General features: G+C 39.2%; 1 protein-coding gene across 1 annotated transcript in view; it reads right to left on the bottom strand.

Annotated features, from left to right (window-relative positions):
• WASHC4 (WASH complex subunit 4) overlaps positions 1–8,880 on the bottom strand; it is a 55,363-nt gene extending 46,483 nt beyond the window's left edge. Inside the window, exons 1-6 of the mRNA XM_052640442.1 lie at positions 8,820–8,880; positions 5,735–5,874; positions 4,798–4,851; positions 4,639–4,704; positions 3,805–3,850; positions 3,274–3,341 (exon numbers count right to left, since the gene is read on the bottom strand). Of these exons, the coding sequence (XP_052496402.1) occupies positions 3,274–3,341; positions 3,805–3,850; positions 4,639–4,704; positions 4,798–4,851; positions 5,735–5,874; positions 8,820–8,880 (435 nt within the window). The remainder of the gene's footprint in view (positions 1–3,273; positions 3,342–3,804; positions 3,851–4,638; positions 4,705–4,797; positions 4,852–5,734; positions 5,875–8,819) is intronic.
• Between the last annotated feature and the right edge of the window lie 13,042 nt (positions 8,881–21,922).

The raw sequence follows: 21,922 nt of genomic DNA, 5'->3' as shown, positions 1-21,922 counted from the left end.
TCAACAAAGGTCTGTCTAGTCAAGGCTATGGTTTTTCCAGTGGTCATGTATGGATGTAAGAGTTGGACTATAAAGAAAGCTGAGCGCCAAGAATTGATGCTTTTGGACTGTGGCGTTGGAGAAGACTCTTGGGAGTCCCTTGGACTGCAAGGAGATCCAACCAGTCCATCCTAAAGGAGATCAGTCCTGGGTGTTCATTGGAAGGTCTGATGTTGAAGCTGAAACTCCAGTACTTTGGCCACCTGATGTGAAGAGCTGACACTGGAAAAGACCCTGATTGAGGGCAGAAGAAGAAGGGGACAACAGAGGATGAGATGGTTGCATGGCATCACTGACTCCATGGACACGGGTTTGGGTAGACTTAGGAAGTTGGTGATGGACAGAGAGGCCTGGCGTACTGTGGTTCATGGGGTCGCAAAGAGTCGGACATGACTGAGCGACTGAACTGAACTCACAGCTATCTTATTTAGAATCTAATTAAATTTATGGCTGTTCTAAACAATAAGCTCTCTGTGGGCAGAAATTTGTTGGTTTTGTGCACTGCTGTATCCCAAGCACCAATAACGGTTTCTAACATATGCTAGGCTCCCAAAACATTTGTTGAATGTATAAAATCAAATTATATGCAGCTGTGAGATCCACAATTTAAATGTTTTAAAAGTGAAAATAATGCATTTCAATTTTACTTAGCTCCAGTTATCTCTTATTAAACTTCTATAAATCTAATAAAAGCAAAGCAAAGACTAGAAAATGCAAGACAAATAGAAAGCACAAAGCAAAAGGCAGAAACGAGTCCTGATACATAAGGGACTATAAAATTTAGAAAAAGAACCAATTAAAACACAAAAATTTTCAGATTATATAAAAAAGCAAAGTCCAAATAGACCCAGTTTTAGAGAAACACAACTGAAACATAATGACACTGAAAGGCTGAAAGAATAAAAAAGAATTTTAAAAAAAGAAAATGCTAACTAAAGTAGAGCTGGGGCAGTGACCGTAATATCAAATAGATTTTATTAGCATTAGTATAGCTTAATACGTATGTAATTATATATTATATACATAATTATCACAGTTTAAGAAGGTCATCACACAATAAACAATTAGATTTACTGGGAATTATTAACAATTCTAAACTCATAAGCACCAAATAAAATGTCCTCAAAATAAGAAATGCAAAATTTGACAAAACCAGAAGGAGAAACTGACACCTTCGCTTCAACCGTGCAAATCAACATTTCTCAGACCCCAGCTCAGCAGGCTTCCTGTTAGGCTTTGTCAACAGGTGGCACTAAAAGGAGACCTAAAGGCAGGAAAAGGACATCCTTTCTATTTCTTGCTGTTTTTATCAACATAATCCAGGCAGTAGCAGTTCAACCCAGCAATTACAACTTGCCCCAGGCTCCAGCTTCTTTCAGCACTGCTGCTGCTGCTGCTAAGTCACTTCAGTCCTGTCCGACTCTGCGACCCCATAGACAACAGCCCACCAGGCTCCCCCGTCCCTGGGATTCTCCAGGCAAGAACACTGGAGTGGGTTGCCATTTCCTTCTCCAAGGCATGAAAGTGAAGAGTGAAAGTGAAGTCGCTCAGTCGTGTCCAATTCTTAGCGACCCCAGAAGCAATATTCAATTTTAAACTCTACCAGCAGCAGCCAGGCAGCACTGATTCCTCAGAGCTATGATAGTAACACTAATTCCCTGGGGCTCCTCCTCCTAGCTCTCAGATTCTAACAACCTGAACCTTTTTCCTTTTTTACCCTAGATGTAGAGGCGATACTTGTGTCCTCTGGCTTACCGCACTGTTTTTCCTTTCAGCCCTCCAATTCTTATGTAACCAATTCTCTAGATTTAATATATATTCTTTTCTCCTTTAATTGAAGCACAGTTGATTTACAATATTTTATTAGTTTCAGGGGTACAGCAAAGTGATTCAACAATATATTTTTTTCAGGTTCGTTTCCATTATAGGTTAATTAAAAAAACTGAGTACGGTTCCCTGTGCTATGCAGTAAATCACTGCTATTTACCTGTTTTGCGTATAGTAGTGTGTACCTGTTAATCCCATACTTCTAATTTACCTTTCTTCCCACCTTTCCCCTATGGTGACCGTAAGCTTGTTATCTATGTCTGTGAGTCTGTTTCAGTTTTGTAAACAAGTTCTTTGTATTATTTTTTAGATCCCACACATAAGCGATATATTTGTCTTTCTCTACCTTCACTTATAGTATGATAACCTCTAGGTCCAGCCATGTTGCTACAAATGACATGACTTTATTCTTTTCTGTGGCTGAGTAATATTCCATTGTGTATGTATACACCGCATCTTCTTTATCCATTCATCTGTTGACAGGCACTGAGGTTGCTTCCGTGTCTCGGCTACTGTAAACAGTGTTGTATTACTGGGGTGCACGTTAACTTTTCAAATTAGGAGTTTTCATCTTTTCAGAATATATACCCAAGAATGGTATTGCTGGACCAAATGGTTGCTCTTTTAAATCTCCGCTTTTGAAATATCCTGTGTGATACTTGCTTTTGGACTGAACCCTAACTGACATGTACCATCACAGAGGACAAGTGCAACAAAATGCTCTCAATTAGGTGAGAAGACAAAAAACAAAGTAGTAAACATATAAAAGATTTGAACATATTAGCATGCCTGGTTCAATGAAATATATCAAATCTTATATCCAACAGTCAGAAGGTAAGTGGGATTATGGCTATTGTTTCCTGATTTCTAGTTTTTGCTTTCATCATATAAGCACTGCTTTTACAACAGGGAGGGGAGAAACAGAACTTATTTCATTCTTTTGATAAATCAAGAGACCTAGAATAACTTGACACTGTAAAATAAAACTTTACAGTAATGAAAAGTATATCTAAATTGAAACATCTGGTTAAAAGCAGCATTCGGTTAAAACTTCATCCTTGTCCATGTAACAGCTCAATGATCTCCATTCGCCACTTTTTCTAACATAAATTATCTTTTCCTACTAGGTACAAACTTTAAATTGTTTTAAGAGGCATGGTGATAAACTGTCCATAAATTAAATTATACAAAGAAACTTATTTTGATAGCTTATGTCACTAAAAATGCTATGAAAATCTTTCAGGAATTACAATCTCTTTAAATATAATCCAATGGCAACAAAGTGCCTTAACCTCAGAGTACAATTTCTTAGCATCTGACATTTCAGAACTCTTTTCTGATTACGTGATTTACTCAAACTTTTTTGGGGGAAAAAAAAAAACTCAATAAAAAGTAAAAACCACCTACCTGTAAGAATGAAATAAATCTCCCCATTTGAATTTGACAATCACCTTCCACCATGCTGGAATCTGTAGCTTTAAAAGGCAACATGAAGAATATTTCAACTTTTTATCTTAAAGTGAGTCAATATCAAAAAAGGAAAATGATTTTTATTCATTAGGACATCTTCTAATATGGCTAGTATGAAAAATAGAATTTTACACTAAAGAGAAAAATGAAACAATCGTTAATCACACAATTAAAAGCAACCATCTGTCCCACTATTTAATGAATTCAAGGAAAATCCTCATCTAGCTATTGTGCTTTGTAATTTATAAAAATATTCACAAATCAGTTTTACACAGAATTTGCTGCCGCTTGTTCACTGAGGTTTTCACCTATTTACTAAACAAAAACACAAACCAACAAAAAAATGTGACTGTTTACTGCTCAAACTAACACTTCATATGATCATAAAAGTCCTAGAATTGTCAGTTAACTTTATTTCAACCTCAAAAAAGGCACCACAACATTATAATGTGAAATTTTAAAACTTACCTCCTTCTCCATAAAACAAGAGACCATTATAAAATTTAGTTTCAGCCTGTTTAAAAAAATTAAAATAATTTTAAAGGTTGCTATTTTGTTTTTAAATTCCTAGGCTGTCTTCATTATCCTTATTTAATAATACACAGATGACTACATCATACACACAAATTTACTTAACGTCAAAAACTGCTTATAATATAGGTAAATTTAATCTATCTTTAGAATACCAAAGACACTACTGATACTCAAAGTTACTTCTTGATTTCTTTAGCCTTTACTTTGTTTTATCTGACCACTCTAATTGTCCAACGTCCTCTCACAAGTTCATGAAAGAAAGCAACCATGTAGTACCAAAAACGTAAAAAAGAAAAATAAACTTTTTAAAAAATCTAAAGAAGAAAAGATGAAGTTTACCATCTACCAGTTTCAATGGCTCATGGGTGAGGAAACGCAAAACATTAAAAATTCAAAACTTTTAAAAAAAAAATCAGTTATATCCAGAAGATCTGGTATATATGACAAGTAATACAGAAGGAATGCAGGCCCAGACTCAAACCATTACTACCAATAAAATGTTAGATGAGTGACACCCTTTTTAAGCTTCAGTGTTCTCATCTATTCCTCATGTACCTCCCGGAGTGGTTATTACTGTTAATAGGGTTAGCATGGTGTTTGGTAAATAGTATTTAGTGAATGGTCTCATTTATTATTGTTAAATATATAGCTCACCCAATCTTCATGAAATATTTGTGCACACTTACACATATAAGCACATATTTGCTTTCTTTTTCATATTTGCTTGTAAATCATGTTTTTAATGTCTTAAAGAGTACAAATAATTACCTCATATTTTAATTTCTTGATTTCACAACAAAGTGCAGCATAAACAGTGATGACTTTGTTTAGGACCTAGTTTCACGAAGAAAAATACAAAAGGAAAGAAGTAAATTACAGAAGACAAAGCATTTTAAAAAATAGATTTTTAGGTTTAGGAATCTGTACCTTGTTTTCGGTCTTGATGAGTTCCAAAAGGGAAGACTGTTCATAAGGCAAAAGCTATAGAAACAAAGGAAAATAAATTCTTTTTAATTTGAAAAAAATTATTAAAATTCTCAATACACAAATTGAGACTAACTCTATTTTACTGAAAGTTGTGTTAGACCCTGTACTCAGCACCCGTCCCACAGCTGACGGGGACTGCTTCCAGGTAGAGGATTTCTTTCTGGAGTGGTGAAAATGTTCTACAATTGACTGTGGCACAAGTCTATGGATACACTATAAACCTAAGAAATTGTATGATACACGAATTACATCTCAGGAAAGTTGCTATTAAAAAAAGTCAACATTGCTGCCTTAGGACAGCTGTCTAGCACATAATAAATGCTCAAAAAATGTTATTATTTTAGTAAGAGGCTATAGTTTCAAAGATGAAACAAAACAGAACCACCTCAAAATGGAAAAGAGCAGTTTATTTTATATATATATAAAAAAAAACTCCCATATTAAGAGCCCCTAAATAGCATAAAGGAGCTTTTGAAAAATCGTGGAAATATTCTTTATCTTGACTGGGATATGAGTTACAAGGGGACAGATGTTTGGTAAAATTCACTATACAATATATTTTAAATCTACACACTTTTCTGTATGTAAAATAGTCTTAATAAGAAAACAAAGCCCAAATATGCTATTCCAACCCTCTTCACTTTCTTGATAATGAAAAACAAACGTCAGCTCAAAGACTGGAGTTTGCATCATTCTTTAAAAAAAAAAACAAACCACATGCATGGCTTAGAGTAAAGGAAATTAACCATGTTTCTCCAAGTTTCTTTTAGCTCTCTAGATGCCAAATAAAAATATATATCCCATTTTTGAACACTGTTTTCAAGGCATATATGTTCTGAAAATGTATACATAAATTAAAAATGAAACAAATTCCAACCTTTAATGCTATAGGATCAAGATTAAAATCCCACACATCTCCAATGGAGTCGTCCAGTGCATCCTCAATCCTTCTCAACTGAGAGGTATACTCCTCAAGAAATTTCCCATAATTCTTAAGCTGGACTTCAGCATGAATTTCTAAATATAAATTTGAAAAGTTTGTGAAAAGTAATGAATTACAAGACATTTACTTCAAATAATCTCAAAAGTCACAGAAAAGTAGATACTAAGCATTGTTAATGTATCACCCTAGAATGTCTGGACTTCTTGAAAATAAAGTTCTAAAGTTAAACAGTAATTGAACTTTCTGTCTTTTCCAAGTACAATAATGGTACATACAGTAGATGGTACTTTAAGAAATCATCTTAAAACTATAAAGTACTATGAAAAAGTCACTATACCATTTACCACATAATCTAAACAATCTGAAAATGCCTTAGACAACTCAGCGTCCTAATTCTCTATTTTAATCATAAATAACTACTTTGTGCAAAAAACCTGATTTAGGTGCAAAAATCTGAGCTGTCATAGAAGCAAAATTTTTAACTGTAATGCTCACAGTTAAAAGTAAACTAAGTAAACACAGTAAACTAAGCCTAAAAATACACCTAAATATTGTTTTTGAAATGATTTTAGATCTGCTTCATCATATTATTTCTGTAATGCCCCAAATTTATATTGCTAATTTTATATTTATAATGTCCCAAGATATATTGTTTTAATTATCATAATAGAATCGGAAAAGCCAGTAAAGGACACAGAGTACAGAATATTGTATTGATATTTACAGACTTTACACAATAAAGGACTCCAGAAGTCACTGGAATAAACTGGACAAAAAAGTTTCCCTACTCATCAAAATTAGTGATAAAGAACCTGCTTGTCAATGCAGGAGATGAAAGAGATGTTGGGTTCAAAAAATCCCCTGGAGGAGGGCATGGCAAATCACTCCAGTATTCTTGCCTGGAGAATCCCAAGGACAGAGGAGCCTGGTGGGCTACAGTCCATAGGGTCGCAAAGAGTGGGACAGGACTGAAGGGACTCAGCACCATACATTATATCATTACTTATTCCAAAGGGAGCGAATTCAACTCCAACTCAGATTCTCTTACTGATGTGAATTATTTTATTCAATTGCTGACTTCTTAAAAAAGTAAAACTTCTCTCTCCTCAAATTAGCAATGCAAAGCAACTGTAAGTATGTTCCAACTCAGTGAAGACCTAGCTTCACATTCTCCCCTATTTTGCAACTAATGTTCAGAATCAGGTGGATTCATTTAGTTAATACCTGGAATCAGGTGGATCCATTTAGTTAAGGTTCCTGCTTTATTATAGCGTTAATCTAGGCAATTCCGGAAAACAATATAAATGAGTCATATTCCAAAAATTAATGAAAACCAGGCCCAGAGAAGAGAGCTCTTCCCTCTCTTATAGCTTAAATTTTAAAAACTGTGTAAGATTCTCAAAATCCCCAGTACCTGTCTAATTTTCAGTTACAAGGGAAATGACCAAAGCTGCATTTAACCAGCAAATGACTTCTTAATGACAACGCTAGAAAAACATGCCAATGAATTATTCATTTAGTCTGTTTGGAAATTAAAGTAGCAGGCAAGAGAAAACCTGTAATAACATTTAAAGTTCCTTGCCAGTAAGTTTTTAAGCTGGTAAAAGTTAAAATAAGATCTGAAATAAGAACTCTATAGTGATTCTTCAAGAGCTAAATTCCAAAAACCTATTAACATGCTTATCATTTCCAAGAGACTGAATTCCCTTTTTTATCTTTGTGTGGAAAATATCTTTGAGTGAATCAGATTGAATTGATTCAATCTACCTGAACCATTTTCAAACCCAAACATATCTTCAATCCAATATTTCACAGATACAGAACAAGGAACCGCTATCCATAAAACTTCATACATGACAAGGTGCAGTTCACTTTAACAAAGACAGAATCCTCTCCACAAACAAGTTGAAAGATCCTGTCACTACCACCAGGATTGTTTTTTCATGCTGTATAACAGCTAGTAACTCATGGAAAGTTTTGTGAGAAACTGCTAACCACCCTGAATTAAACTCACCCTTTTGACAGGCTAATAAAACCTAGATACATCAAATGTGTCTGTCTTTGTAAAAATTAAGCAAAATTTACATGTAATTTTTAAAAACTACACCTTTTGAGAAAACTACATAAAAAATCAAATTCACAAAGCAGTTAAGGCCTATTATCTCTTATTTAAATCACCTATACAGATTCATATTACCAAAGAAACAGACTGCCAATTTGTATTCATCTTAAGTAGTTTCAATGAAACAGCTTGACCTCTATCTAAATTTTGCTAAGTGGAACTGAATTTGTTAGGTTTTGGGGGGTTAGACTTCTAAATTAAAATGAGACAATCCAATTTTATGAAGTAAAATCTGCTGGAAGATATGCTGTTAATTTCCGAAACCTGTCTAGGTGCGCTGGAAACCACGGGGCGTCACTTTTTGAAAATTACCACTAAACCTAAATAAAAGACATGGAAGGTAATAAACTGACGTTCACGTGTTTGTTTTTCACGCGTGAGTTCTTTTTCGCTACCTTCTACAGTTCTAAGAACATGAAGGCAAAAGCACTCAAAACTTCCCAAAGTTGGTTTGGAAGGAAAACGAAGAAAAACAGGAAACCGAAACAGGAACCTGGACCTCAACCTCACCTAAAACTGCACGCTCGGAGGCTCTGGCGAGAGTCCCAGGAGACCGAGGACAAGGCCGCCTCCGCTCCCCAGGATGCGGACCTCCCCGGGGGTGCCCCGCCCGGGGCCCCGGCTGCAGCAAGTGGACACGCCGCGCCCCCCGGGCCACGGCGCGCTCCGCAGGACAGTCACAGCCCCATACGCCAAGCTCTGGCCGGGCCTGCCTGACCCACCATCACTGGGGCTCCCGACCCCGAAAGTTAGGTTCGCGAACGCGTCCCTCTCACACCCCAAGGCGCAGAAAGCTGCGCGCCCACCGCAACGCAAAGCCCTCCCGCAGGAGCGCTGCCCGGACGTCGGTGGGCCGATGAGCGCCCACCCGCAGCCCTCGCCCTGCCGCTCCCTTACTCTGTGAGCCGTCGTCTACGCGGTCGAACTCCCAGTCCGGGGACAGAGTCTCCACCGCCATCACCCCGGCGCCTACCACAGTCACAGCCCAAACCAGCCTTCGCTAAGACTGCGGCCTCACCCCGGCGGCTGTAGCAGCACGTGACTTCCGGCTTCGGCCCCGCCCCCGCTCGCGAGGGCCAGCGGGGCTAGACGCCCCTGCGGGCCGCGGGGGCCGCTGGGAAACCGAGTCCTCCGCGGGGGCCGGTGAGGCAGCCACAGCCGTGGCGGTGGCCCTTTAGGTGTCCCCTGGTTCCTCCTTGGGCGTCGCAACCATCCAGTTCACTTCTCACGCCACGTCTCTATACCTTCAATTTAGCCCTGCAGTCTCCAGGAACTTTTTAATACTAGAAGAACTGCTCCCTCATTCTAACCTAAAGAGGGCAAAATTGATGGGGCGAGGGCTTAATAGGAAGGCATGGTTCACTAGGACATAGCTGTCCAGGCACTTCTTACCAGAAGCTCGTTTAGCCAGCGACTTCCCGGTCGCCAACGTACGAGCTCTTGCCGCTCTTGTCCTGCACTCCCAATGCGGGTTGCTCTTGGGTGGGGTGGGGTGGGGGAACAATGTGCAAGAGGAGTTACTTTATGAACACATTTAGACGAGGAATTTTACTACTCTGTTTATCTTGTAATCAACAGCTCTCATCTTCCATGCTTCGTGCTCAGTCATGTCCGACTCTCTTCAACCCTATGGACCATAGCCCACCAGGTGATCTTCCTGACCCAGGGACTGAACTGGCATCTCCTGCATTGGCAGGTGGTTTTAGAAAAGGCAGAGGAACCAGAGATCAAATTGCCAACATCCGCTGGATCATGGAAAAAGCAAGAGAGTTCCAGAAAAACATCTATTTCTGCTTTATTGACTATGCCAAAGTCTTTGACTGTGTGGATCACAGTGAACTGTGGAAAATTCTGAAAGAGATGGGACTACCAGACCACCTAACCTGCCTCTTGAGAAATCTGTATGCAGGTCAGGAAGCAACAGTTAAAACTGGACATGGAACAACAGACTGGTTCCAAATAGGAAAAGGAGTACGTCAAGGCTGTATATTGTCACCCTGCTTATTTAACTTGTATGCAGAGTGCATCATGAGAAACGCGGGACTGGAAGAAACACAAGCTGGAATCAAGATTGCCAGGAGAAATATCAATAACCTCAGATATGCAGATGACACCACCCTTATGGCAGAAAATGAAGAGGAACTAAAAAGCCTCTTGATGAAAGTGAAAGAGGAGAGTGAAAAAGTTGGCTTGAAGCTCAACATTCAGAAAACGAAGATCATGGCATCCAGTCCCATCACTTCATGGGAAATAGATGGGGAAACAGTGGAAACAGTGTCAGACTTTATTTTGGGGGGGCTCCAAAATCACTGCAGATGGTGATTGCAGCCATGAAATTAAAAGGCACTTACTCCTTGGAAGAAAAGTTATGACCAACCTAGATAGCATATTCAAAAGCAGAGACATTACTTTGCCAACTAAGGTCCGTCTAGTCAAGGCTATGGTTTTTCCAGTGGTCATGTATGGATGTGAGAGTTGGACTGTGAAGAAGGCTGAGCGCTGAAGAATTGATGCATTTGAACTGTGATGTTGGAAAAGACTCTTGAAGGTCCCTTGGAGTGCAAGGAGATCCAACCAGTCCATTCTGAAGGAGCTCAACCCTGGGATTTCTTTGGACGGAATGATGCTAAAGCTGAAGCTCCAGTACTTTGGCCACCTGATGCAAAGAGTTGACTCATTGGAGAAGACCCTGATGCTGGGAGAGATTGGGGGCAGGAAGAGAAGGGGACGACTGAGGATGAGATGGCTGGATGGCATCACTGACTTGATGGACATGAGTCTGAGTGAACTCTGGGAGATGGTGATGGACAGGGAGGCCTGGCGTGCTGCGATTCATGGGGTCGCAAAGAGTCGGACACGACTGAGCGACTGAACTGAACTGAACTGAAGCCGCCTGGGAAGCCGCCTGGGAAGCCCTGGGTCTATTCATACCTCTTCTTAAAAAGCCAGAGGGAAGAAGTGCAGTTGAAGTGGCTACTTGTTGTTGTTGTTGTTGTTCAGATGCGCGGTCATGTCCAACTCTTGGAGACCCCATGGACTACAGCCCGCCAGGCCTCTCTGGCCCTCACCATCTGCTGAAGTTTGCCCATGTTCATGTCCATTGCATCAGTGAGGCCATCCAGCCATCTCATTCTCTGAGCCCTCTTTTTCTGCCCTCGGTCCTTCCCAGCTTCAGGGACTTATCCAATGAGTCAGCTGTTGGCATCAGATGACCACAAAATACTAGAGTTTCAGCTTCAGCATCAGACGTTCCAGCCAGTATTCAGGGTTGATTTCCCTTAAGATTGACTGGTTTGACCTCCTTGCTGTCCAAGGAGCTACCTGTGCCTACCTGTTAACAGGCTTTTCAGTGAGCAGGGATCCGTGTTACTCAGTAATGCTACATGTCTACATGTATTTGCACAGCAGTGTTCATTGCTGCATGGTTTTCAGTAGATACTAGTAAGAAACCCTGTGCATGTCCATCCATGGGGAGTAATTACATAAAGTTTAATATGTCTGTACTGTGAAATACTGGATAACTGTTCAAAGAAATGTGGTAGATTTATAGAGACATGAGAAACTTACAGGAGGTAGTTGCAGGAAAATGTGTATTTGTGGTTACCTTTGTGTTTTCATATAAACCTGTACTGGCATATGTGCATGTAAGTAAGAGAAAGAGAAATCACTAAACAGGGCAGTGGTCAACTGGAAAAGAGTATGTATTGGTGCTTAGAAAGTGAATTTTCAAGTTTTATTGTGTCTACTTACATGTTTTTTAATCTTTAGCAATGAGAATTTGTGAAGGTCTTCTGTAGTCTTAAATAGGACCAAAAATAACAAAGCAAGTAAACAGCCTCTTGAGGAACATTCCTTGAGGCCCCTGAATCTGCAGTTGGTCAAATATTTGAGGACCCACTAGGTGCCAGGCACCTTGCTAGATGTAGAGATTGTTATGGAAAAAAACAGACAAGAAAGGTGGATCCCACCCCTGTGGTACTTGCAGTCTTAGTGGGCATTTTAGAAAGAAAAAAAAGAAAAATTTTGAAAATAACAGGAAACATCAGTGCTGAATAGTTAGCAAACTTTTTCTTTTTACTTCTGTGTGATCATGAATTTGACTGGATTTTGGCAGGGCTGAGTCCTCCTAGAAACACTGAGGGAGAATCCACTTTCCTGCCTTTTTTGGCTTCCATGCATTATGCCAATCTCTAGCTTCTGCCATCACATCGACCACAGACATTGATTCTCCTGACTTCTCCTTCTAAGTGAAGCTGCTCAGTCATATCTGACTCTTTGTGACCCCATGGACTGTAGCCTACTCGGCTCCTCCATCAATGGGATTTTCCAGGCAAGAGTACTGGAGTGGGTTGCCATTTCCTTCTCCAGGGGATCCTTCCAGCCCACGGATTGAACCCGGGTCTACCTGCATTATAGGCAGATGCTTTACCATCTGAGCCACCAAGGAAGAGGTCTTCCACCAGGGAAGAAGGTCCTCTTCTAAGGACCTTATAATTACACCAGGCCCATGCAGATAAGGGCTTCCCTGGTGGCTCAGAGGTTAAAGTGTCTGCCTGCAATGCGGGAGACCTGAGTTCAATCTCTGGGTTGGAAGGATCCCCTGGAGAAGCAAATGGCAACCCACTCCAGTGTTCTTGTCTGGAAAATCCCATGGACAGAGGACCCTGGTGGGCTACAGTCCATGGGGTAGCAAAGAGTCAGAAATGACTGAGCGACTTCACTTTCAGGCAGATAATCCTGGTTAATCTCCCTTTCTTAAGAGCCTTAACTTAATCACATCCACAGAATCCCTTGAAACAGATAAGACAGAATAATCGCAGGTTTGGGGATTAAGACATAGACATATTTGGGCATCTATTATTCAGCTCGGTATATATAGGACATCTTTTCTGATAATTCCAATATTTGGATTTATCTATATGTTTCTATTCTGTTGTTTGGTGTGTGGGTGGTTTCTTTTCCCTCTTGGTTTTCTACCATTGGTCTTATTTCCTAATAAGCCTGATCATTTTTTAGTGCTTCCTGGTCTTTAAGTGTGAAAAATTATAGAGATAAGTTGAGGGCCTGAATGATGTTATCTTCCTCCAGAGAGGATTACTATTAATACCTCTTCTGGGAGGTTATGAGAGTAGGGGCAGATTACTTTAACTCCATCTAGGACTAGTGCAATTCCAAGATGGGTTTCTGTCTTTGTGAGGCTGGTCTATTTCTGCATCATCTTAACACTAAGATACAGCTCTGCAGGTGTATTTGACAAGTCCTGTCAAACCTCTGCTCAGCTTTTCAACCTCAGAGCTTCTCCTTTCTGCCTCTCAGCCTCTTAGAACCTCAGCTACCACATACAAATCAGTAAATGCTTTGAGGTTCACCTCTCTGGACCTTCTCTGCTGAATCTTGTTTCCTCGGATCCTTACTGTCTTAGGACACCAATGCCTTCAGAAAGATTTTTAGCAACAAAAGCAAAAATGGATAAATGAGACTATACCAAACTTCAAAACCTCTGCACATTAAAGGAAACAATCAAGAGTGAAAACTCAACCTATGGGATGAAAGAAAATGCAAATCGTGTATCTGATAAGGGGTGAATATCCAGTATATTCAAAGAGCTGCTACAATTCAAGCATTAAAAAAGTAACCCAATTAAAAATGAGCAAAAAACCTGCATAGACATTTCACCAAAAGATATACAAATGATCAACAAGCATTTGAAAATATGCTAAACATCACTAATCAATGAGTCTGTCTGTGAAATTCGCTCAGTTGGGTCCGATTCTTTGAGACCCCATGGTCTATTCAGTCCATGGAATTCTCTAGGCCACAAAACTGAATTGGGTAGCCATTCCCTTCTCCAGGGGATCTTCCAAACTCAGGGATCTAGCCCCAGTCTCCTGCATTGTAGGTGGATTCTTTACTGTATGAGCCACCACGGAAGCCTAATCAATGGACAGTGTAAATCAAAACCACAATTAGATATCACCTCACACTAATTAGGATGGCAACTATTAAAAAATGTAAATAAACACACAAAAAATAACAAGTGTTGATGAGACAGTGGAGAAATTGGAAACCTTGTGCACAGCTGGAGAGATGATTTAGCCTCTATGGAAAACACTATGGAGGTTCCTTAAAAAACTAAAATTAGAATATAATCCATTTCTGGGTATATATCAAAATGTTTTTTTAGTTGGAGGATGATTGCTTTATAATATTGTGTTAGTTTCTGCCATACATCCACAGGAATCAACCATAGGTACATATATATACGTCCCCTCCCTCTGGAGCCTCCCTCCCACTTCCCACCCCATCCCACCCATCTAGGTTGACACAGAGTATGGGGTTTGAGCTCCCTGTCATACAGCAAATTCCCACTATCTATTTTACATAAGGTAATGCATATGTTTCAATGTTACTCTTTTAGTTTGTCCCTCCCTCTCTTTCCCCCACTGTGGTCACAAGTCTGTTCTCTATGTCTGCATCTCCATTGCTGCTTTGCAAATAGGTTCACTGGTGCCATCTTTCTAGATTCCATATATGTGCATTAACATATGATATTTATTTTTGTCTTCCTGACTTACTTCACTCTGTATAATAGACTCGAGTTTCATCCACCTAATTAGAACTGACTCAAACATGTTCCTTTTCATGGTTGAGTGATATTCCATTGTGTATCTATACCACAACTACTTTCTTTTGTTGTTGTTGTTGTTCACTCACTCAGTCATAGCCGACTCTTTGCAACCCCATGACTGAAGCACGCCAGGCTTCCCTGTCCTTCACCATCTCCCAGAGTCTGCTCAAACTCATGTCCATTGAGTCGGTGATGCCATCCAACCCTCTTTTTCTGATCTCAATCTTTCCCAGAATCAGGGTCTTTTCCAATGAGTCAGCTCTTTGAATCAGGTGGCCAGTGTATTGGAGCTTCAGCTTCAGCAACAGTCCTCCCAGTAAATATCCAGGGTTGATTTCCTTCAGGATTGACTGGTAATGTAATTATATTACATTACTAAATTACATTTAGTCATGTCTAAATTACACAACTATGTGAATATAGTTAACACTGCTAAAATGTACGTATAAGAAGTTAAACTTCATATTATGTGTTTTTTACTACAATTAAACATTCTCCTCCCAAAAAGATTTTAAAGTGTATTTTACCAGCTCTTCTAGTTGTTGTCAGCAGGAGAGTTGTTCTGACAGAAGCTAGGCAGTCATAGCCAGAAGCCCTGAAGGTGTTTCTATTTTTGTTTTTAATAATACAATTGCTTACTTCCCTGTTTCCATTCTTTCCCCCACTCTAATTCTTGACTTAGTAGTCAGAGTTTGATTTTTAAAATATAATCAGTATTCTATTCCTTTGTTTAAAAAAAAAAACTGTCAGTGGCTTCCAGTTGTGCTTACAATAAAACACAGCATCTATAGCAAAATCCTGTCTGCCTCACTAGCATCATCTTCAGCCTCTTTTCTTTCCACTCCTTACGATCCAGCCGCATTTGTGGTTCAGTTCCTCCAAAAAACCAAGCTCTTTTTCCACATGAAGGCTTGCACACGTACTGTGTCCTCTTTTTGCCTGGAAAGTTCTACTCCTCCATCAGCTGGCTCCATTCCAGTTATCTTTCACATCTCTGATTAAATATCTCTTTCTTAGTGAGGACATCCTTGATGACACAAGCCCAGATATGTACTCCTATTGTATGAAATTCACTATGTTTCTTTCCTTTGTAACTCTTACCAAAATTTTTAATCATATATCTGGAGGGTTACTTACTTAATCTCTATCCCTCCCACTAGATTCTAAACATCCATGCCATGTATCTTTGATACAGTTTAATGCCAAGTACAGTGCTTGGTACACAGATTTTATATATATATATACATACATACATACATACATACATACATATATTTGTTGAAAGAATAAATAATATATATATTTTTCAATTTCTCTATAATATTCATTTTTGAGGACTTCCCTGGTGTCTCAGTGATAAAGAACCTACCTGCTGATGATGCAAGAGACACCGGTTCGGTCCCTGGGTTGGGAAGTTCCCCTGAAGAAGGAAATGGCAAACCACTCCAGTATTCTTACCTGAGAAATCCCAAGGACAAAGGAGCCTGGCAGGCTACAGCCCATGGGTTGCAAATAATTGGACTTGATTTACCAACTGAGCACACACCCATAATATTCATTTTACAAGAAAATTATTTACTCTTAGTTTGTCAGTAGGTGGCACTGTTGGTTAAAGAATTTGTAAGTATCAAAAATAATTAATAAAATGTCTTTTATTTATTTTTGCTGTTTTTGTACTTTTTACTTTTTTATATAAATTTATTTATTTTAATTGGAGGCTACTTACTTTACAATATTGTATTGGTTTTGCCATATATCAACATGAATTGGCCACAGGTATATACATGTTCCCTATCCTGAATCCCCTTCCAACCTCCCTACCCGTACCATCCCTCTGGGTCATCCCAGTGCACCAGCCCAAAGCATCCTGTATCATGCATCGAATCTGGACTGGTGATTCGTTTCATATATGATATATATTTCAATGCCATTCTCCCAAATAATCCCACTCTCTCCCTCTCCGACAGAGTCCAAAAAAACTGTTCTATACATCTCTGTCTCTTTTGCTGTCTCGCATACAGGGTTATCGTTACCATCTTTCTAAATTCCATATATATACGTTAGTATACTGTATTGGTGTTTTTCTTTCTGGTTTACTTCACTCTGTATAATTGGCTCCAGTTTCATCCACCTCATTAGAACTGATTCAAACGTATTCTTTTTAATGGCTGAGTAATACTCCACTGTGTATATGTACCACTGCTTTCTTATCCATTCATCTGCTGATGGACATCTAGGTTGCTTCCATGTCCTGGCTATTATAAACAGTGCTGCAATGAACATTGGGGTACACGTGTCTCTTTCAATTCTGGTTTCCTCGGTGTGTATGCCCAGTAGTGGGATTGCTGAGTCATAAGGCAGTTCTATTTCCAGTTTTTTAAGGACTCTCCACACTGTTCTCCATAGTGGCTGTAGTAGTTTGCATTCCCACCAACAGTGTAAGAGGGTTCCCTTTTCTCCACACCCTCTCCAGCAATTTATTGCTTGTAGACTTTTGGATCGCAGCCATTCTGACTGGTGTGAAATGGTACCTCATTGTGGTTTTGATTTGCATTTCTCTGATAATGAGTGATGTTGAGCATCTTTTCATGTGTTTGTTAGCCATCTGTATGTCTTCTGTGGAGAAATGTCTGTTTGGTTCTTTGGCCCATTTTTTGATTGGGTCGTTTATTTTTCTGGAATTAAGCTGCAGGAGTTTCTTGCATATTTTTGAGATTAATTCTTTGTCAGTTGCTTCATTTGCTATTATTTTCTCCCATTCTGAAGGCTGTCTTTTCACCTTGCTTATAGTTTCCTTTGTTGTGCAGAAGCTTTTAATTTTAATGAGGTCCATTTGTTTATTTTTGCTTTTATTTCCATTGCTCCGGGAGATGGGTCATAGAAGATCCTGCTGTGATTTATGTCGGAGAGTGTTTTGCCTATGTTCTCCTCTAGGAGTTTTATAGTTTCTGGTCTTACTTTTAGATCTTTAATCCATTTTTAGTTTATTTTTGTGTATGGTGTTAGAATGTGTCCTAGTTTCCTTCTTTTACAAGTGGTTGACCAGTTTTCGCGGTACCACTTGTTAAAGAGATTGTCTTTTCTCCATTGTATATTCTTGCCTCCTTTGTTGGAGATAAGGCATCCATACATGTGTGTATTTATCTCTGGGCTTTCTATTTTGTTCCACTGATCTATATTTCTGTCTTTGTGCCAGTACCATACTGTCTTGATGACTGTGGCTTTGTAGTAGAGCCTGAAGTCAGGCAGGTTGATTCCTCCAGTTCCATTCTTCTTTCTCAATTTTGCTTTGGCTATTCGAGTTTTTTTGTATTTCCGTACAAATTGTGAAATTATTTGTTCTAGCTCTGTGAAAAATACCATTGGTAGCTTGATAGGGATTGCATTGAATCTATAGATTGCTTTGGGTAGTATACTCGTTTTCACTATATTGATTCTTCCGATCTATGAAAATGGTATATTTCTCCATCTATTAGTGTCCTCTTTGATTTCTTTCACCAGTGTTTTATAGTTTTCTATATAGAGATCTTTAGTTTCTTTAGGTAGATATATTCCTAAGTATTTTATTCTTTTCATTGCAATGGTGAATGGAATTGTTTCCTTAATTTCTCTTTCTATTTTCTCATTATTAGTGTATAGGAATGCAAGGGATTTCTGTGTGTTGATTTTATATCCTGCAACTTTACTGTATTCATTGATTAGTAAATTTTCTGGTGGAGTCTTGAGGGTTTTCTATGTAGAGGATCATGTCATCTGCAAACAGTGAGAGTTTTACTTCTTCTTTTTCAATTTGGATTCCTTTTATTTCTTTTTCTGCTCTGATTGCTGTGGCCAAAACTTCCAGAACTATGTTGAACAGTAGTGGTGAAACTGGGCACCCTTGTCTTATTCCTGACTTTAGGGGAAATGCTTTCAATTTTTCACCATTGAGGATAATGTTTGCTGTGGGTCTGTCATATAGAGCTTTTATTATGTTCAGGTATGTTCCTTCTTTTCCTGCTTTCTGAAGAGTTTTTATCATAAATGGATTTTGAATTTTGTCAAAGGCTTCCTCTGCGTCTATTGAGATAATCATATGGCTTTTATTTTTCAATTTGTTAATGCGGTGAATTACATTGATTGATTTGCGGATACTGAAGAATCCTTGCATCCCTGGGATAAAGCCCACTTGGTCATGGTGTATGATCTTTTTAATGTGTTGTTGGATTCTGTTTGCTCGAATTTTGTTAAGGAATTTTGCATCCATGTTCATCAGTGATATTGGCCCGTAGTTTTCTTTTTTTGTGGCATCTTTGTCAGGTTTTGGTATTAGGGTGATGGTGGCCTCATAGAATGAGTTTGGAAGTTTATCTTCCTCTGCAATTTTCTGGAAGAGTTTGAGTAGGATAGGTGTTAGCTCTTCTCTAAATTTTGGTAGAATTCAGCTGTGAAGCCATCTGGACCTAGGCTTTTGTTTGCTAGAAGATTTCTGATTACAGTTTCAATTTCTGTGTTTGTGATGGGTCTGTTAAGATTTTCTATTTTTTCCTGGTTCAGTTTTGGAAAGTTATACTTTTCTAAAATATTGTCCATTTCCTCCAAGTTGTCCATTTTATTGGCATATAATTGCTGATAGTAGTCTCTTCTGATCCTTTGTATTTCTGTGTTGTCTGTTGTGATCTCTCCATTTTCATTTCTAATTTTATTGATTTGATTTTTCTCCCTTTGTTTCTTGATGAGTCTGGCTAATGGTTTGTCAATTTTATTTATCCTTTCAAAGAACCAGCTTTTGGCTTTGTTGATTTTTGCTATGGTCTCTTTTGTTTCTTTTGCATTTATTTCTGCCCTAATTTTTTAAGATTTCTTTCTTTCTACTAACCCTGGGGTTCTTCATTTCTTCCTTTTCTAGTTGCTTTAGGTGTAGAGTCAGGTTATTTATTTGACTTTTTCCTTGTTTCTTGAGGTATGCCTGTACTGCTATGAACCTTCCCCTTAGCACTGGTTTTACAGTGTCCCACAGGTTTTGGGTTATTGTGTTTTCATTTTCATTCGTTCCTATGCATATTTTGAAAAGACTCTGATGCTGGGAGGGATTGGGGGCAGGAGGAGAAGGGGACGACTGAGGATGAGATGGCTGGATGGCATCATGGACTCGATGGACATGAGTCTGAGTGAACTCCGGGAGATGATGATGCACAGGGAGGCCTAGGGTCGCAAAGAGTCGGACACAACTGAGCGACTGAACTGAACTGAACTTGATTTCTTCTGTGATTTGTTGGTTATTCAGCAGCGTGTTGTTCAGCCTCCATATGTTGGAATTTTTAATAGTTTTTTCTCCTGTAACTGAGATCTAATCTTACTGCATTGTGGTCAGAAAAGATGCTTGGGTTCAATTTTTTTGAATTTACCAAGGCTAGGTTTATGGCCCAGGATGAGATCTATCCTGGAGAAGGTTCTGTGTGTGCTTGAGAAAAAGGTGAAATTCATTGTTTGGGGGTGAAATGTCCTATAGATATCAATTAGGTCTAACTGGTCTACTGTATCATTTAAAGTTTGTGTTTCCTTGTTAATTTTCTGTTTAGTTGATCTATCCATAGGTGTGAGTTCAGTTCAGTTCAGTTCAGTCACTCAGTCGTGTCTGACTCTTTGCGACCCCATGAATCACAGCACGCCAGGCCTCCCTGTCCATCACCAACTCCCGGAGTTCACTCAGAGTCGCCTCCATTGAGTCAGTGATGCCATCAGGCATCTCATCCTCAGTCATCCCCTTCTCCCCCTGCCCCCAATCCCTCGCAGCATCAGGGTCTTCTCCAATGAGTCAACTCTTCGCATCAGGTGGCCAAAGTACTGGAGTTTCAGCTTTAGCATCATTCCTTCCAAAGAAATCCCAGGGTTGAGCTCCTTCAGAATGGACTGGTTGGATCTCCTTGCAGTCCAAGGGACTCTCAAGAGTCTTCTCCAACACCACACTTCAAAAGCATCAATTCTTTGCCGCTCAGCCTTCTTCACAGTCCAACTCTCACATCCATACATGACCACAGGAAAGACCATAGCCTTGACTAGACGGACCTTAGTCGGCAAGGTAATGTCTCTGCTTTTGAATATGCTATTTAGGTTGGTCATAACTTTTCTTCCAAGGAGTAAGCGCCTTTTAATTTCATGGCTGCAATCACCATCTGCAGTGATCTAAGAGCCCAAAAAAATAAAGTCTGACACTGTTTCCACTGTTTCCCCATCTATTTCCCATGGAGTGATGGGACCAGATGCCATGATCTTGGATTTGGGTGATTATTTCCTTCCCCATTGTAGGGAAGTTTTCAACTATTATCTCCTCAAGTATTTTCTCATGGTCTTTCTTTTTGTCTTCTTCTTCTGAGACTCCTATGATTCGAATGTTGGGGCATTTAACATTGTCCCGGAGGGCTCTGAGGTTGTCCTCATTTCTTTTAATTCATTTTTCTTTTTTCCTCTCTGATTCATTTATTTCTACCATTCTATCTTCTACTTCACTAATTGTATCTTCTGCCTCTACTATATTCTACTATTTGTTCCCTCCAGAGTGTTTTTAATATCATTTTTTGCATTATTCATTACATATTGACTCTTTTTTATTTCTTCTAGGTCCTTGTTAAACCGTTCTTGTATCTTCTCAATCCTTGTCTCCAGGCTATTTTTCTGTGATTCCATTTTGATTTTAAGATTTTGGATCATTTTCACCATCATTATTCGGAATTCTTTATCAGGTAGATTCCCTGTCTCTTCCTCTTTTGTTTGGTTTGTGCTGGCGACGGAATGAAACACCAACACTGCAGAGTGGTTTGAATCTTTTTACTTTTACTCTTTGCTTTTTACAGCTGCTTTATTTTATATCTTTTGCACAACAATCTACAGGGCAAGTTGCCAAGCACTATGATTTAGTGACTATACAGTGCGCAGGCGCAGGGCGAGATAACCTTTACCTTGACTTATTTACTGCAGCTAAGACTTTGTTTTGGGGAACTTCCTTATCAACTTAGAATCCGTTTTGTCCCTGGGTCTGTTCCTTTTGAGGAATCAGAGAAACATCCTTGTGTGCAAGAAATGTTTTTTTCCCATGGAAACAAACAGAGGACTCTTAGCTGAACATCTCGTTTGCAAGAATGTTCAGCCCTGGTTGAGAGTCTTGTTTGCAAGCACTTCTCAACCTTTCTTATACCTTGTTCCCTACAGGTTTGGTTGGCATTTATCTTGTTCTTTTACCTGCTGTGTATTCCTCTGTCTCTTCATCCTGTTTATATTGCTGTGTTTGGGGTGGCCTTTCTGTATTCTGGCAGTTTGTGGAGTTCCCTTTACTGTCGAGTTTAGCATCTGCCTGCAATGAGGGAGACCCAGGTTCAATCTCTGGGTTGGGATG

Source organism: Budorcas taxicolor, chromosome 5 (genome assembly GCF_023091745.1).
Source record: "Budorcas taxicolor isolate Tak-1 chromosome 5, Takin1.1, whole genome shotgun sequence".
NCBI lineage: Eukaryota > Metazoa > Chordata > Mammalia > Artiodactyla > Bovidae > Budorcas > Budorcas taxicolor.
This window is presented reverse-complemented; position numbering and strand designations above follow the sequence as displayed.